The sequence below is a fragment of the Galeopterus variegatus genome, unplaced genomic scaffold (genome assembly GCF_000696425.1).
Source record: "Galeopterus variegatus unplaced genomic scaffold, G_variegatus-3.0.2 Scaffold1138, whole genome shotgun sequence".
NCBI lineage: Eukaryota > Metazoa > Chordata > Mammalia > Dermoptera > Cynocephalidae > Galeopterus > Galeopterus variegatus.
The window spans coordinates 322,323-339,982 of NW_007727249.1; the positions used below are offsets into that span (position 1 = coordinate 322,323).

The following is a 17,660-nucleotide window of genomic DNA, read 5'->3' on the forward strand; positions in this document are numbered from 1 at the left end:
TTTTTTTTTTTTTTTGCCTTCAGGATTTTCTCATTCAGCATTTACCTTTGGTATAGAAAGCCATATCAGTCAGTCTAATATAAATGGTGCCCTCGTCCCACCTGCTGCATTGATTTCTATCATCCAGAAAGGTCTGCAGTATGTAGAGGCAGAAGTTAGTATTAATGAGGTAAGGAAGACTTATTTCATATACTAATTCTTACTCTTAAAATGTCCTCAAATCAGTTTTGTATTCAGTATCTGACTTTAGCTTCACTGGGTTAACAAAAATGAAGGGTGTTATTTCTAATGTAGCAGTCAGGTCACACAGTCAGGGCATGTTGTGTCCCAGTTGTAAAGACCATTATCTGTAGTTTATTTCCCTTAATATGTTTTTATAAGTAAGCACTATTAGATAATTTTCATTTACATAACAGCTCTGTGCTGTGGAATGCTAAGACCAGAATTGATGGCCTGAATATTGGAAACTCAATTTATTTGGATATGCTTTGATTTTGAAAGCCAGTTTATAACTGAAGCCAGCTCTTGATGCTGTTGCATATCTAAAGCCTACATATAAGTAGTTTGTTTAGCTCAGTTGTCAGAGTACTGTGGCCCATGAGCCAAATCCTGTCTGCTCCCTGTTTATGTAAATAAAGTTTGATTGAAACATAGCCACACTCATTCATTTATGTATTGTCTATGACTGCATATGGCAGAACTGATTGGCTGTGACAGACACCTTATGGCCTGTAGAGTTTAAATTGATATTTATTATCTGGTCTTTTACAGAAAAAGTTTGCAAACCCTTGGTCTAGCTTAAAATTTTCATGTATGGCCAGGACCCACGATGTGGAGCTTATTTCCTTATTTTGTATCAGAGATTAACATGTTTACCTTTTGCAAGTATTTTTTAAATGAAGCATCTATGATTTCTGTATCAATATTTATTGATGTAATTATGTAGTGCACTAAAATTGCTATCATTTTGGGGAGGTTTCCTCATCTCTATGACTGAAAAATTCACTAATACTAAATTAAATGGGTCCTCATTGTCTTTTAGTGCTTTCCCTCCCAAAGTATCCTTTATTGCAAAAGGGGTAATAGGCAAGTATTTTGCCTCTGACCAGAGATAGTCTCTCTTTAACTGAGAAGTTTTGTGTAAATTTAACATAGTACTCCACAATGTATCTGTGTTGGTTTTACTATTTTTACTTATAAGTTAAAAAAATATTTTCTCCTACTTCTCAAATATTCCATTACAATGGACAGTTCAGAAAGATGTGCTGTGTTTTTGTAACTCATAGCATCCCATCACGTCACTGTAGATTGTCAGCGGTACATGTCCACCAGTTTAAGTGAACCAGGCTTCACATATGCACGTTCCTAGCTAATTTGCAGTATTTCTGTTTCTGACTTGCTCTGTGTCTGAGTCTCTTCTTGTGTTCACTGGAAAACTTTTATTAAATCATGAACTTCCTAATACCAGTAAGTGGAGCTTTGGAAATCTTAGGAACTCCGTAAAATTAAAGATCACTAGCCTGTGAGTTATGATGGTACTTCTCAAACAGTGCGAGTGAGACTTAACCCTGAGAGCTTGTGAGAACACTGGTTCCTGAGCCTTCCTTCAGAGATTTTGATTCTGTAGGTTTGAATCTACATTTCTAACAGGTGATGGTGTGCACTTGGTCCTTGGATCATACTTTGAATGGCACTGGGTTAGGAGGTCCCAGCTGCTGTTGACTAGCTGTGAGCTTTAACAAGTCTTTAAACCTTATTGTGCTTGCATCTCAACGTTAGTAAAATGAGATAATTGCATGGTATGATATCTGAAATCTATTTCTGCTTTAATATTTTAATCAAATCAAAAGAAAATTTAGAGTCCAACAAAGCTATTTTAAAAGTATTTTTTTAAAAAAATATTTAATATGGCACCAAGCCTCTCATCCTTGTGTGGACTCTCCTCCATATTGTTGCTTTTGACTAACAGTTTCAGAATCTAATTAATAAATCTTTTGTCATCTGGGCCTACATCTTATTATCCCTTCCATTTTTTAGCTGTGACATTTTTATATTTCAGCCATATCTGTGCAACATTGAACAACAACATGAAGTGAGTGAAGAGGAAAACTTAAACAGCCATTTTCAGTTGCCTCTTGTAGTTTCCTTGTTCTTTCCCTCCTGACTCCTTTCCTTCTAACATGAGTTCAGAAAATTATGTAAAAGTGTTTTGATTGGAATGAACATTTTCATTTCTGCTATTGATTTGTATGAATGCAAATAACGTTGAATGTTACCTTTGATTTTCTTTTTCTTCCCTCACAATTTTCCAAATCCAGGATGGTACCTTATTTGATGGTCGACCAATAGAGTCTCTGTCCCTGATAGACGCCGTAATGCCTGATGTAGTACAAACAAGACAACAAGCTTATAGAGATAAGCTTGCACAGCAACAGGCAGCAGCTGCTGCAGCTGCCGCAGCTGCAACTAACCAACAGGGATCTGCAAAAAATGGAGAAAACACAGCAAATGGAGAGGAGAATGGAGCACATACTATAGCAAGTGAGCTAAGAATTTTTAAAAATTCCTTTTCAGAGGAAATATTTTGCTTTACTGGAATGTTTCATCTTCTAAGCTGAAATAGCTTTGTTTCATTTATACCAACTTGTTCCCCTAACTTGTATCACACAGTTCAGATTTTTATTTCTAAAGCTCCAAAAAGCTAGTTTTACTTTCATTTACTTTATTATCTTATAAAAATATTTAGCTTCCACCATTAAATGAATTTTTACATCTGCATTTGATTTCTAAATAACATTTGTAATACTAGTCATTAACAAATACAATAAAGCTCTGACCTTGAGATAAAAAGGCATCTCTAATGCTTCATTATGAATGATATCAGCAACCCCTACTGGCAGAAACTCAGAATAGCGTTGGTGCACATTATGTTTAATTCAAACCATTTTATTATTTTAGCCATATTTAAGTTTAACCTTGTATAGTGTTCACCCACCTGATATAGTTAAAAAAAAAAACCTTACACAATATATTATAGAAGAAGGTATTTACTGGTTCAGAATTCTTTTTTTCCCCCTAGAATGTTGTAATATTACCTAACTGGAATTTTCCACTTATTTTTCGTGATGCAGATAATCATACTGATATGATGGAAGTGGATGGGGATGTTGAAATTCCTCCTAATAAAGCAGTTGTGTTACGGGGTCATGAATCTGAAGTTTTCATCTGTGCCTGGAACCCAGTTAGTGATCTCCTGGCATCAGGGTATGTTTTTCAAAGTGATACTAAAATGGTTTCTTAAAATACTTTACTCGACTGTTACACATTTCGTAAATATGTTACTTACATTTTCATGTTTTTGTTGTTGCTTTTTTGTGGTTATTTTCCCTCTGTAAATATTTATTCCTTCATGAAGTAATTTTATAAGTTTTAATGAAATTTACTACTTCAAGCGTGCTTGGGGCCCCTAAAATAGAGAATGGGAAAAATACTGGAAATGGAAATTCCTGGTAGTCTGTTTTTTATTTGCCTTATTAATAATAGAATTAAATATGTTGCTTTGATTCTGGGATACTTGGGAATGTCCTGGATGTTAAAATATACATTGTGTTCCTTGTAGGTCTGGAGACTCAACAGCAAGAATATGGAATCTTAGCGAAAATAGCACTAGTGGCTCCACACAGTTAGTACTTAGACATTGTATACGAGAAGGAGGGCAAGATGTTCCAAGCAACAAGGATGTAACGTCTCTAGATTGGAATGTGAGTATCATATGTTGTCCATGATGGATGTAGTTACCAATATATTTAACCTCTCAGGGCCTCAGACTAATGGCAGGATTTGTCTATTCAGATGTTTTTGGATTTCACTAACTGATAACAACCGACTGGGTAGTTCCCCACCACCAAATGTGGTGTTAAAAACAAAGGCTAGTTCTAGAGTAGTCAGACTAAGGTTCACCTTCCAGCTCTTTGGTTTACTCATCAGAATAATGAAATTTGGGTTTAGAACTCAAGGATTTTTTGTTTGTTTGTTTGTTTGTTTGTTTTTAATTACTTAGATGATGCGTTACGTAAGCATTTAACAGGCAAATTGTTGAAGTCTTGTCCCAGCATACACATGGATTTGAGGTAGATGCTGATGCCTTCTTTAATATCATAATGTCATACTGGCCTTTTTCAGTGTCATAACCTTGGTATATTGTTACTTAACCACTCTGTGGAAGTGTGAAAATGATACCTGTGTAAATGAGGTAGTAGGTGAAAATCCTTAGTACATTAACAGGCAACATACTAAATCCTTAATAACTGAGTTTATTGTTGGGGGATAAAAGAAATGTATGTAGCAAAAATATACTGTTGTTGTTCTCATTATGCTATGAACTGATAAAACTTCATTGCCAACTGCTTTTTAGGGACCATGAGTCTTGATTACTTCCAAGGTTTATTCCAGCTATAGGAATCTTATAATTATCTGACTGAACATCTTTCAGGATAACTTGACTACTCTGACTTACCAAAAAGTTTGATTTCATTGTTGATAAATCTTCACCCTTTCAGTTTCAAATACATCTCTCACCTCTTCATTCCCCATCCCCCTACCCCTGCCTCTTAGACTATTTTAGTATTTGCAAAGAATATCAGCAAGTGAATGTCCTCTGGCCTCTGTTCAACAGCTTTTTGTGGGGCTTTCCAAAGGATCTTCCAAATCTCATTCTAAGGAATGAGATCTACCTTTAAAAATGATCGTTCCAGGGCCGGCCCGGTGGCGCACTGGATAGTGCGCCACTTGGGAAGCGTGGCGGCGCTCCCGCCCGAGGGTTTGGATCCCACATACAGACTGGTTCCCACTCACTGGCTGAGCGAGGCGCGGGAGCAACGCCGAGGGCTGCGATCCCGTTGCCGGTCCCCGGTCCGGTACGGGGGCAACACTGAGGGTTGCGATCCGTTGCCGGACACGGAAAAAAGACAAAAAGACAAAAAAAAAAAAAAATGATCGTACTAGCTAAAGTTCCCAATTTGTGTGGAATCCCTTCAGAACTCATAGCTAAGTCTTTTTAGCATTCTCTTCCAAAATTTCCAGCAATGTATTTTACCCTTCTCTTCCTACAAAGTATTGACAATTTAAAAAATTCACAAGGGTTTAGCACATTGCAGTATTCTTTGCTTATAGGATCAGGACTCAGAATCATCTTCTTAATAGGGACCCTTATTATATCTTAGGTCAAAGGCCTTACAGGTTTCTTATGCTACCTGGCCCAGTGACTATGTTAGTTTAGTGAAATTTACAGTTTACACTGAAAAGGATGTTTAATGAACATTGGTTTGTTGAGTATGGTGATTCTGAACTGCAAGTTACAGTTTTGAAAAGTGTTGGTTTTCAGACTTGTATTCTTCACTAAAAGGGGAAAACATTGTCTTTGCTTAATGGTTCTTTTCCATAGCTAAAAGCAAGAGCCTGTGAGATGTCTGATCTTTAAAGTATTCTCTTCCCAGTTGAGTGGTCCATGAACTAAAACATTTGGGGACTGGTAGTTTAAAGCATACTTGACATTGTGCAGAATCTGGAAATAAGCTTTTGTTGTTGGCTTCAACATGGCTCCTTCTTCCTCAGATAAAGCCCTAAGGGGTTTCCAGATTTTAGCAGTTCCCAGAACCATTGTTTGTTTGTCACTTACCTGTATGACTAAATAGCTTAGGAGTCTGAAAGAGGTGATCTTGTTTAGAACACCCTTACTAAAAAGCATTAAGAAGGTGCCAAGTAAGGCAGGATTTCATTCTATATCTCCAGTAATGTTTACTTTTCCCAGCAATAGTCTTAAATAGACAGCTCTAACTTTTGCATTTGCCATCTGTAACTTCTGCGTTTGTGTAGAGCAAGTTATATCTATCCTTCCGTTACACCATTCATCCAGGCAAGGCATGGCAGAGCAAAGGAATATAAGTTTAGAGAAATTTATATGGATTTTTCCTTGTAGTAAAGAGGTCCTAGGCAGTTGTACTCACTTCATAACCTACAAAGTCAGCCTGCACTCTTTTCTGGCTCTTTTCCTTGTGTTGTTGTTTCTGTTGGTAAATATTTAATGTGGCAAGGGAAAGAAACATTCAGTGCTTAAGAATCTGATCATCTGAAATAATATTGTCTGGATCATACACACAGTTCGTTTAGATAGTGAAAGATTTAGATGGAAGACCATATAAAACTTCTAATTGTAGTTAAATATTTTGTAAGATTTTGCTTTTTACTTCTATTAAATTATTATAAGATGATGATTTTGATGTCCTTCCCAATTTACCACCCTACGTCTATCCTTAATCGTGTTAATCTGTGAGAATAAAGGAGACCTTTGGCACGCATGGTAGTGATGCTGTTGATCCTGCCCTGGAACAGTTATTGTCATTGTTGAGATTTGGATATAAGGTACAACACTAGCTTCACAGAAGTGAAGTTGTTTCATAGGCCTTTGGTGGCACTCACAAATAGGCAAGACTGAGAAGTTTTGATGTAGGGCATGTCAGGGGTCTGCTGTACCTGGGATTTAAACATGAAATATTTTAATAGCAGTTAAGTGCCCTTTCTGGATTACATAATGAAAAAATTTGTGTTTCTCTGACAGAGTGAAGGTACACTTCTAGCAACTGGTTCATATGATGGATTTGCCAGAATATGGACTAAAGATGGTAAATAAAGCCATTTACCTTTTTACTTTGCTGTAGATTTAAGTTGTAAAGTTTGAAGTAATTTTAAAGTCTTTCTTTTTTGAATTTTAGGTAACCTTGCTAGCACCTTAGGGCAACATAAAGGCCCTATATTTGCATTAAAATGGAATAAGAAAGGAAATTTCATCCTAAGTGCTGGAGTAGATAAGGTAAAAGAACATTAAACTAAGTTCTGTAAAGGTTAATGTATTACAGAGTATAATTGAAAGTAATATTTTCTCTTGCTAATTACATAAACAAAATATTCACATTTGGGAAATTCAAATATGAATTTACGATAGTGATGGAAATCCCTTCTTAGATTTTCTATGAGTTTATTTCTGAGTGTACTCTTCAGAATGCCCTCTGTCCTCCTCATTTTTGCTGGATTGTGAGCTGTAACGAATGTCATCCCTCCCACGTTAGCTAGTTTATCTCATCAGTGAATGTGGCTCTGGAGTGATTCCAAGGGAAGTCATAGAGCCAGTCTGTTAGTTGAACTCTTGGTGCTTAATTGCAACTATAAGAAATGCAGGACCGGGGCTGGCCCAGTGGCGCACTGCTACAGTGCGCCGCTTGGGAGCGCGGCGACGCTCCCGCCGAGGGTTCGGATCCCACATACAGACCGGCCGCTCACTGGCTGAGCAAGGGGCGGGCGCAGCACCGAGGGTTGCGATCCCGTTGCTGGTCCCGGTCCGGTACGGGCGCGACACTGAGGGTTGCGATCCGTTGCCGGTCACGAAAAAAGACAAGAAAGGGGGGAAAAAAAAAAAGAAATGCAGGATCTTTCTAGCTTTTTTCACCTAGTAGTCTGCTGAATAAGGATGGGTTGAAAATTTGGCTGCCTTCCTCTTTCATTTTCTTAGGTTGTCCCCTCTACCTTCCCTCCCAAAGTAAGTAAGGATTTAAGATTATTTTAGTCTAGGAAAGGACATGCTAATGATTAACTGAATGTGGTGTCAGGGAAGTAAAGAGAAACTGGTTCAGGCTTTATCTGTGAGCAATAAAAAAGTGACAAAAGGCGAAGAAAAGTGATGGAAGCTGGGAAGGGGTGAGAAAAGCTCTATTAATAGTCACTGCCACTATACAGTACTTTAGGTCCCTGATTTAAATATTGTCAAAATTCAAGCTGCCTTTCTTTTGTGTAAATGGGGGCTTTAAAAAGTTTTCAGGGCTGGCTGGTTAGTTCACTTAGTTTAGAGCATGGTGCTGGTACACCAAAGTCAAGGGTTCAGATGCCCTTACTGGCCAGCTGCCAAAAAAAAAAAAAAATTCTTTCAATATTGAGAACTAGCTGATTACATTATTAACCAAGAATTTGCCTTCTTATAGCTGAAGAGCTGTAAGGATGTTACACTCGATACACTGCTGCAGTGGACTTTTCTTTTTTTTGACCGGTAAGGGGATCGCAACTCCCAGCACGGTATGGTCTGCACCACGCTCAGCCAGTGAGTGCACCGGCCATCCCTATGTAGGATCCGAACCTGTGGCCTCGGTGCTACCAGCGCCTCACTCTCCCGAGTGAGCCACAGGGCCGGCCCTGCAGTGGAGTTTCTTAAGCAATCTAATATAATTGGTTTTTAAAGGAAGTTGACTGTTTTCATCAATCAGCTTACTTCAAAAAACAATTATTGATTTAGGGAAAAAAACTAAACTGTTTAATACTCATTTTCCACCAAAGTGGAGTAAGTAAATGTTTAAAATTAAGTATACTCTTACATTTCATATTGCTTTAATTCAATTATGAATTTAATTTATCCATCTATGGTAAACTCCTTTTAACTTCATAGCAATTGATTTTTCTTTTCTTTTTTTAAATCACAGACTACAATTATTTGGGATGCACATACTGGTGAAGCCAAGCAACAGTTTCCTTTTCATTCAGGTAAATCTTTGCAATTTACATGAAAGCTAGAGCTTTCTTCTGTTTTTCTAATTAAACTTTTCATAGCATATTGTTCATTTAAAATCTTGAAATATCAGGTATCAGTTTTGTTACTAGTCCATTCAGGAGTTGATGTTCCATGACATTATTGTCAGAGGATCATCAAACATTTTCTGTGAAATGTACCAAAGAAAGCATTTGCAGCCTAGTGTAATTACAGATGGTATTGTTTAATGCAAAGAACATAGGTTACTGAACCAGAAGGTCTAGGTTTGAATGTCAGTTCCATCCCACTTAACAAGCTTTAAGACTGAGCAAGTTGTTGAAGTTTCCTGAGCCTCGTTTTCATGGGATAATAATACCTATTTGTTATGAGGATATGACTAAATGATGTATATGAAAATACTGTATAAACTATAAATTTAGGTATTGTTGTCATTTTCTCATTTTTGGATTGATGTATCTAAGTCAGTCCTCCTGTGTACATGAAATTAAAAACAGGCTTTTCCAGTGTTATTGGAACTTTGATGCCTTAGATTGATACATGGCCACACACCAGGGCATGCAACTTGAGTAGAGACAGCTGGATTTTAGTGCCTGCAGTCACTTTCAGCCTACAACGTTTGTGTCTGCTTGCAGTGAGTTTCCTGACTGCAGTAATTAAATGATGTTAACCTGGAGCAAGATGCCTAATAATTATTAAAACAGTAGTTTTAGTACTACCTGATTTAGCCGCTTCTTTTAAGATTTTGTGTGGTTGGGAAGAGTTTGATTTGGAGGCTGACTAAAATAGTTCTGGTTGTTCTCAAATCTTCAGTAACATCCTTTTACAAACAGCCAGTGGCACAGCATCACCTTTAAAATTGAAAGTTGCTGCTTCAGGCATTGTGCTTTATTGTCTTTCTCTATTTAGTGTGACTAAACAAGCCAAATAAAGTATGAAATGATTTTTCTGTAGTATGTGAATAACATAAGTTTGTAAGCATTATGTTAAACAATTTAGCTTTGTTAAAGCCTACTGCACTAATAAGCATTTACATACCAGAGTTTGCTTACCTGTTTTACTTCCTTTCTGCCTTTGCTTCTAGTCTTCACCCAGACAGAATTTGCTTAGGCCTCCAGCTCTTCCTCCTAAAAGTTTCTCATACATCCTAGGAGTGATGTAAAGTTGAAATAAGTATATGTGGGGTACTATTACTAGCTATAGTAAGTACTAGCTTTGTGCTAGAGGTGGTGCTTTTTGTGTATATTTTCCCACTTATTCCTGATTACAGCCTGATGAGGCAGGTAATATTGAAGTCATTTCACAAGTAAATAAGCTTCAGTTTACCCATGGTATTCTTTCTTACCATGCTTTTGGTTTTTTAAACAGTTTTATTGAGGCATAATTGATGTAAAATGAACTGTACATACAATATCCCCCTTATCCTTGGGGAATATGTTCCCAGAGCTCCACAGTAGGTTCTTGAAACTGTGGATTCTATCAAACTCTCTAGGTACTGTGTTTTTTTCAATCTGGTAACCTAGATTGCTACTAAGTCACTAATGGGCAGGTAGAGTGTACAGTGTGGATACACTGGACAAAGGAATGATTCATGTCCTGGGCTGGATTTCATCACACTAGAGTGGAGCACAATTTAAAACTTATGAATTGTTTATTTCTGGAATTTCCCATTTAATATTTTTGGACCACAGTTGACCACGGGTAACTGAGACTGCAGAAAGCAAAACTGCTCATAAGCGGAGACTACTGTATTTAACTTGAACAATTTGATGTGTTTTGACATATGTATACACCATTGAAACCACACCACACTTGGGATAATGAATACATCTGTTACCTTCAGAAGTTTCCTCCTGCCCCTTTGTGATATCTCTGTCCCATCCCCTGGCAGCCACCATTATTCTTTCTGTCACCAGGAATTAGTTTACATTACATAAATGGAATCATACAGCACATGCTCTTTTTTTTTTTGGTCTGGCTTCTTTCACTTTGCATAATTATTTAGAATTCTTCCATGTTGTAACACGTATCAGTGGTACATTCATTTTTATTGCGATAGTATTCCTTTATGTAGATGTATCACAGTTTGTTTACGCAGTCAACTATGGAAGTAATTTGTGTTGTTTCCAGTTTGGGCTATTACAAATAAAACTGCTGTCAGCATCCATGCACAAATCTGTATGTGGACATGTACTTTCTTCTGTGCAAATAACTAGTATTGGAATGTCTATATCATATGATAGGTGTATGTTTAACTTGTTAAGAAACTGCCAGACTATGTTCCAAAGTGGTTTATGTTCTCACCAGCAGTGGGTATTCCAGTCCTACTATATCCTTGCCACCACTTGGTATGTGGCCATTCTTTTTAATTGTAGCCACTCTAATAGATGTGTAGTGGTATCTCACTGTCATTTTAATTTGCATTTCCTAATGACTAGTGATGTTGAGCATCTTTTCATGTGCTTATTTACCATCTGTATATCTTCTTTGGTGAACTCTCTGTTCAAATCTTTTGAGCTTTAATTGAATTATTTTCTTTTATTGAGTTTTTGTGAGTTCTTTATATTTTTTGAATACAAGTCCTTTTTCCGGTATGTACTTAGTATTTTTGCTCAGTCTGTGGCTTATCTGCATTCTTTCACAAGTGCCCCTCAAAGACCAGAAGTTTTAAATTTTGATTTGTTCTTTTATGTATCATGCTTTTAGTGTCAGTCTAATTTGCTTTTTCTATTTTTTTTGAGGTGGAAGCTGAGGTCATTAATTTGAGACCTTTTATAATATGGGTATTTAGTGCTATGAATTGATGTTTAACATTTAATGCCATCTCAATATTTTTTATATGTTGTGTTTTCTTTCAGTTCAAAGGTGGGAAAGGGGTAGGGGGCAGGAGGGTAAGGGAGGAATTGGTAAAGGGCCATGAAAAACGATTACATTGTATAACATTTAATGCCATCTCAATATTTTTTATATGTTGTATTTTCTTTCAGTTCAAAGGTGGGAAAGGGGTAGGGGGCAGGAGGGTAAGGGAGGAATTGGTAAAGGGCCATGAAAAACGATTACATTGTATAATGTTGAATATACTAATTATCTTGATTTCAGCATCATGTATTGCACACAGGTAATGATATTCAATTTTAAACCCTACAGAAATATATAAGAAAAAAACACACAAAAACACAAAGTACTCTCTAATTTAATTTTGATGTTTTTCTTTGGCCCATAGGTTATTTAGAAATGTATTACTTAGTTTCTGAGACTTCTGGAGATTTTCCAGAGATCTTTCTAATATTGATTTCTAATTTAATTCCATTGTTTCTATAAATGTCATTTAGGTCAAGTTGTTTGATAATTTTCAAATTTTTGTAGCCTTACTGATTTTGTCTGCCCATTTCATCAGTTATTGAGAGAGAGATACTGAAATCTCCAACAATAATTGGAAACACATTTCTATTTCCTTTGAAGCTCTGTCAGTTTTTGCTTCAGGCGTTTTGAAAGAATGTTATTAGATGCATGACCATTTAGAAATGTTTTGTCCTCATGTTTGATTGACCCTTTGTGATTGTGTTAACGACCTTTTTTCCTGTTAATATTCTGTGCTTTGAAATCTACTTTGTATAATATTAATATAGCCATTCTAATTAGCATTTGATTAGTGTTGGCATGGTATGTTTTTCTGTCATTTTGCTTTCATTCTGTTGATGTCTTTATACTTGAAGTGTATTTTACATAGGCAGCATATTGTTGAGTGAGTCTTGCTTGTTCTTTCAGTCTCACAATCTCTGCTTTTTAATTATAATATTTAGGCCATTTGCATTTAGCATGATTATTGATATGGTTACATTTAAATTTATCATATTTCTTTTTATCTCCTCTGATCTTCCTCTTTTCCTATTTCTGTCTCCATTTGGATTAATTGAATATTTTTTACGATTCCATTTTTTTCTCTTTCGGTGGGCTACTAACTGTAGTTCTGTGTTTCATTTTAGTGGTTGCATTAGGATTTATAAAACATAACTTTAACTTATCACCATCTACCTTGAAAAGTGATATTTTAAATGGGTTAAATAATAAAATAATCTTACAGCTACCATTTTCTGTACTCTATTCCTTTGCACAGATAAATATTTCCATCTGGTATTGTTTTTTTCCTGCCTGACATACTTTCTTTAATATTTCTTACACAGCAAGTCTGCTGATTATAAATTCTTTTAGCTTTTGTATATCTGAAAAGTTTGTTTCACCTTCATTTTTGAAAGATAGTTTCACTGGGTTTAGAATTCTGGGTTGACAGGTGTTTTTTTTCTTTCAGTACTTTAAAATAATGTTACTCTAATCTCATTTGCATTAGTTTCATTTTGAAATCTATCCTTTTTGTCTTTTTTATTCTGTGTTAATTTGTCTTTTTTCTCTGGCTGCTTTTAAGGTTTTTTCCTTTTTAATGATTTTTGAACATTGTGAACATATTGTGTCTTGTGTAGTTTTCTTCATGTTTCTTATCCTTGGAGTTCATTGAGCTTCTTGGATCTATTGGTTCATAGTTTTCTTCAAATGAAAATTTTTTTGACCACTATTATTTCAGATATTTTTCCACCCCTCCCCTCCCCTCCCCTCTACCTTTTTTTTTAAAATGTGAGATTCGAATTACATATATATATCAGTCTGCTTAGAGTTGTTCTGCGACTCACTGATGCTCTTTTTTCACTCTTCTCTGTGTGTTTTTATTTTGGATCATTCCTGTGCTCTTCAGTTGTTTTTTTGTCTTCTCTGTGTTTTGTTTTGTTTTTATTTTGGATAGTTTCTATGTTGCCTTCCAATTCACAGATCTTTTCTTTTGCAGCATCCAGTCTGTGGTTTATCCCATCCAGTGCATTTTTTATTTCACATGTTGTAGTTTTCATCTCTAGAAATTTAACATCTTTCATTCCTTTGCTTAACTTTTTGATCATATGGTATATAAAGTTGCAAGTGCTTAAACACTTAGATCTTGCTAACATCTTTGTTATAGGGTCACTTTCAATGGTTTGACTTTTCTCTTCATTTTGGTCGTATTTTCCTGTGTCCTTGCATGCCTGGTTACATTTGATTAAAGAGGAGACATTGTGTATTTTACCTTGTTGATTGCTGGATATTTTTATATTCTTATAAATATTTGTGAAATTTGTTCAGGGACAGAGTTAAATTACTTAGAAATGGTTTGATCCGTTTGGGTCTTGCTTGTAAAATTTGTTAAGTGGCACTGAAACAGTGCTCACTGTAGGGCTAATTATTTCCCCATTAATAATGTGTACTTTAACCGGTGATCCATGAATCATGAGGTTTTCCAGCCTGACTGGTGGATACAGGCACTATTCTCAGCCCTGAGTAGCAGGCATTGTTTCTTCTAATCCTTTTGGGTGGTTCTTTCCCTGTATTAGCTACTTTTTCACACACTCATGTTTATTAGTATTCAACTGAATTATGTGAGCAGGACTCACTGCAGATCATTAGAATCTCTGTCTGCTTAGTTCTCTCCTTTTTAGTAGTCTGTCCTGTGAATTCTAGCTTCCTCAGTCTCTCCCAACTCTCAGCTTTGTCTCTTCAGCTCAGGAATTCCATTGATCTCTCCTTGGGAAATTCCTCTTTCCTATGCCAAGATCTGGACATTGTTTTCCAGATTGTAAGCTTGGGCAATTATAATGGCACGTTGTTGGTTTCCCTTCTCTCAGGGACCACAGTCCTTCGTTGCCTGATGTCCAGTGTCTTAACTTGTTATTTCATATATTTTGCAAGTTTTTTGGTTGTTTTGGGTAGGAGGTAAATCTGGCCCCTGTTACTTTGTCTTAGCCAGATATTGAAGTATACTGTGCTTTTAAAATTACCATATTTTTAATTACTATATTTTCTTCCATGTACATGCTAGCATAAAGCATAAATCGTATGATAGATTTATGCTAGATGAGTTGCAGTGAGATGTACCACTATGCATCTATTATGATGGCTGTAATATTGTTTAAAAAAGAAAAATAAGTGTTTATAAAGATGGCAAAATCAGGACTCTTGTCAATTGCTAGTGGTTATGTGAAATGTTGCAGCCGCAGTGGAAGTTATGTGACAAGTTTCTGAGAAGTATAAACATAGAATTACCATATGATGCAGCAATTCTGCTCCTAGGTATGTATCCAAAAGAATTGAAAGCAGTGACTTGGACAGATACTTGTATGCCAGTATTCATAACAGCTTTATTCATGGTGGCCAAGAGGTGGAAGAAGCCTAGTCTCCATCAACTGATATTGGATAAATAGACAATGGAATGCTATTCAGCTGTAAAAAGGAATGAAGTTGTAATATATGCTACAGTATAGGTGAAACTTGAACACATTATGCTAAGTGAAGTAAGCTAAGACATAAAAGGACAAATAGTGTGATTCCACTTACATGGAATATTTAGAATAGGCAAATTCAGAGAGACAGAAAAGTAGATTAGAGGTTATCAGGAGCTGGTTGGAGGAGGAATGTAGAGTTATTGCTTATTGGTTATGGAGTGTCTGGTATGGTGGAAAAAAATTTGGAAATAGTGGTGATTGTTGCATAACATTGGGAATATAAGTAATGCCACTGAATCGTACACTTAAAGCCAGTGATTTATGCATTTCAAATGGGTGACTTGTATGGCATGTGAATTACATCTCAGTAAAGCTGTTTTTTTTAAAAAGTAAATGAGCAGTAAATGTTCCCTCCTTCCCTCATAGGTTTGTTCTTTCCCTTTTCAAATTACTGAGGTTGCATAGGTTAATGAAAATAAATCAGAATGGGGGAGACAGAAATTTTAATTTTTGCTCCAGTATTTTAAAAAATTATGTAACCTTGGGAAAATTAATTTTCTTAGCCTCTTTTATTATGTATAAAATGAGATTAGTAATAATGAACAACACCTCCCACATATCAGGTACATAAAAATACATCTTATATTAGAGATGTATTCCTAAAGAACTTACACTCTCTAGACTCATTTTTATAGGACATATGTTCTTAAATCACATCTATCTATAACCATTGTATCTTATGAGCCAGGCATATCACAAAAGCATTAATCACACAACTCATGTTGTAGCATTCCCCAGCTCCCAGTTATCTTTGCTTGGTTATACAGTTTGTTTTTGTTTTTTGTTTTTGAACCAAATGGTGTGTTTATTTTAATGCTACTTTTTATTTTCTCATCCTCCTCTCTAACAATTTTGCAGACAGCTCTGTATGAAGTCAACAGCCTGGTGCATCATAACAAATAGTTGGCTTCTTCATAGCATTTATTATGTCTTTAACTGTTTTCTAAATGAATGAGAATTTTCAGACAATCCCCCTCTACTTCTTGACACTAGAACAATTATTTACCAAAGAAACATTTTGTTAAAATTGTTTTTAAAATGGTATTTTAAGTAATAGTAGTTAATGTTGAAACGAAAGTGTAGTCTTTACTAAATCAGGTTCCAGGCAGGAAAACAGAATCTAAACCAGGTAAACCAAGAAAACTAAAGCTCCTGGATTTCAGTACATGTGGAATAAATGCAAATCTAATCTTTGTTCCTTTCCAGCACCAGCATTGGATGTTGATTGGCAGAGCAACAACACCTTTGCTTCTTGTAGTACAGATATGTGCATTCATGTCTGTAAATTGGGACAAGACAGACCTATTAAAACATTCCAAGGACATACGGTAAGAAACCTGTTTTCTCACTTTAAAGTGATTATAATGAATGAGTAATGTTTTTGAATAGTTTTGAATTATGTCTATTATCCAAACAGCAACCTAGTCTATAAAATGAAAATGTGAAATTTACTGTTATTTTTAGAATGAAGTAAATGCTATAAAATGGGACCCAACTGGCAATCTCCTGGCCTCCTGTTCTGACGACATGACTTTGAAGGTAATTCAGTTAGTGGGGAGAAATGGGGTGGGGGTGTTACACAGTGTGGCCACTCTGGTCATTTTAAGATCATTTAGAATATCTCTTTCACACTGAATGTTTAAGCCTGGATGAGGTCTTGTCCTACTTTGTAACAGTTAATCAGTGTTTTTTATGTTTTATATTTTCTTTTTTAAAATATATAAAAATACTTAAATATAGTAAAATAAATTCTATTAAAAGGATGGCTATACGATGGGAATAATGTTACTGTATTAGTCAGGGCTTTCCAGAGAAGTAGAACCAATAGGGGAGATAGGTAGGTAGACAGATAAATAGACAGACATGTACGTATATACATACATACATACATACATACATGGGTACTTCAAAAAGTTAATGAAAAGATTCATATTATCTTACAATCTTTTTTTCCCCATAAACTTTTTGAAGTACCCTCATGTACATTTAAAAGATAAAGCTTTATATATGAAGTTTATTGTGAGGAATTGGCTCATGTGATTATGGAGGCTGAGAAGTCCCATGATCTGCTTTCTGAAAGCTGGAGACTCAGGAGAGCTGGTGGTATATTCTAGTCCTAATCCCAATGCATGAGAACCTAGAGTGCCAGTGGTGTAAATCCCAGTCCCAAGGTCAGAAGACCAATATTCCAGTTTAACAGTGAGGCTGAGGAAGATAATTCTCACTTCCTCTGCCTTTTTGTTCTATTTAGGCCCTCACTGGATTGAATGATGCCTGTCCACATTGGACAATCTGCTTTACTCAGTCTACTAATTCATATGTTAATCTTATCTAGAAACATCCTCACAAACACACCCAGAAATAATGTTTAACCAAATATCTGGATACCCCATGACTCAGTCACATTTTCACATAAAAGTAACCATTACAACCTGCTGGCTGATTAGCTTGGTTAGAGCACAGCTGAATAACCTCAAAGTCATGGGTTTGTATCCCTATCCAGGCCAGCTACAAAAAACAAACAAACAAACAAAAAACAAAAACGTAAAACAAAAGCCATTACAGATAGTAACAAATGTGATGTTATAAATTGTCTTCACTATTACAAAGTTATGTATTGTGCAATTAAAATTTATCTGTACATATAGAGATTTGACTGAAAATCTGTGAATTGTATTAATTTGATTTTGCTTTATTATGAATGTATTGCA

At 35.8% G+C, this 17,660-nt stretch overlaps 1 protein-coding gene across 2 annotated transcripts in view; it reads left to right on the forward strand.

Moving 5' to 3' along the window:
• The window catches only part of TBL1XR1 (transducin (beta)-like 1 X-linked receptor 1), an 82,066-nt gene that overhangs the window by 50,488 nt on the left and 13,918 nt on the right, over positions 1-17,660 (forward strand). The window contains exons 3-11 of one of the 2 annotated variants that reach the window (XM_008575117.1): positions 24-169; positions 2,319-2,541; positions 3,132-3,264; positions 3,620-3,761; positions 6,617-6,680; positions 6,771-6,868; positions 8,523-8,583; positions 16,156-16,277; positions 16,414-16,488. In XM_008575117.1, the coding sequence (XP_008573339.1) occupies positions 24-169; positions 2,319-2,541; positions 3,132-3,264; positions 3,620-3,761; positions 6,617-6,680; positions 6,771-6,868; positions 8,523-8,583; positions 16,156-16,277; positions 16,414-16,488 (1,064 nt within the window). The remainder of the gene's footprint in view (positions 1-23; positions 170-2,318; positions 2,542-3,131; positions 3,265-3,619; positions 3,762-6,616; positions 6,681-6,770; positions 6,869-8,522; positions 8,584-16,155; positions 16,278-16,413; positions 16,489-17,660) is intronic. The other variant, XM_008575118.1, reaches the window with a different exon arrangement.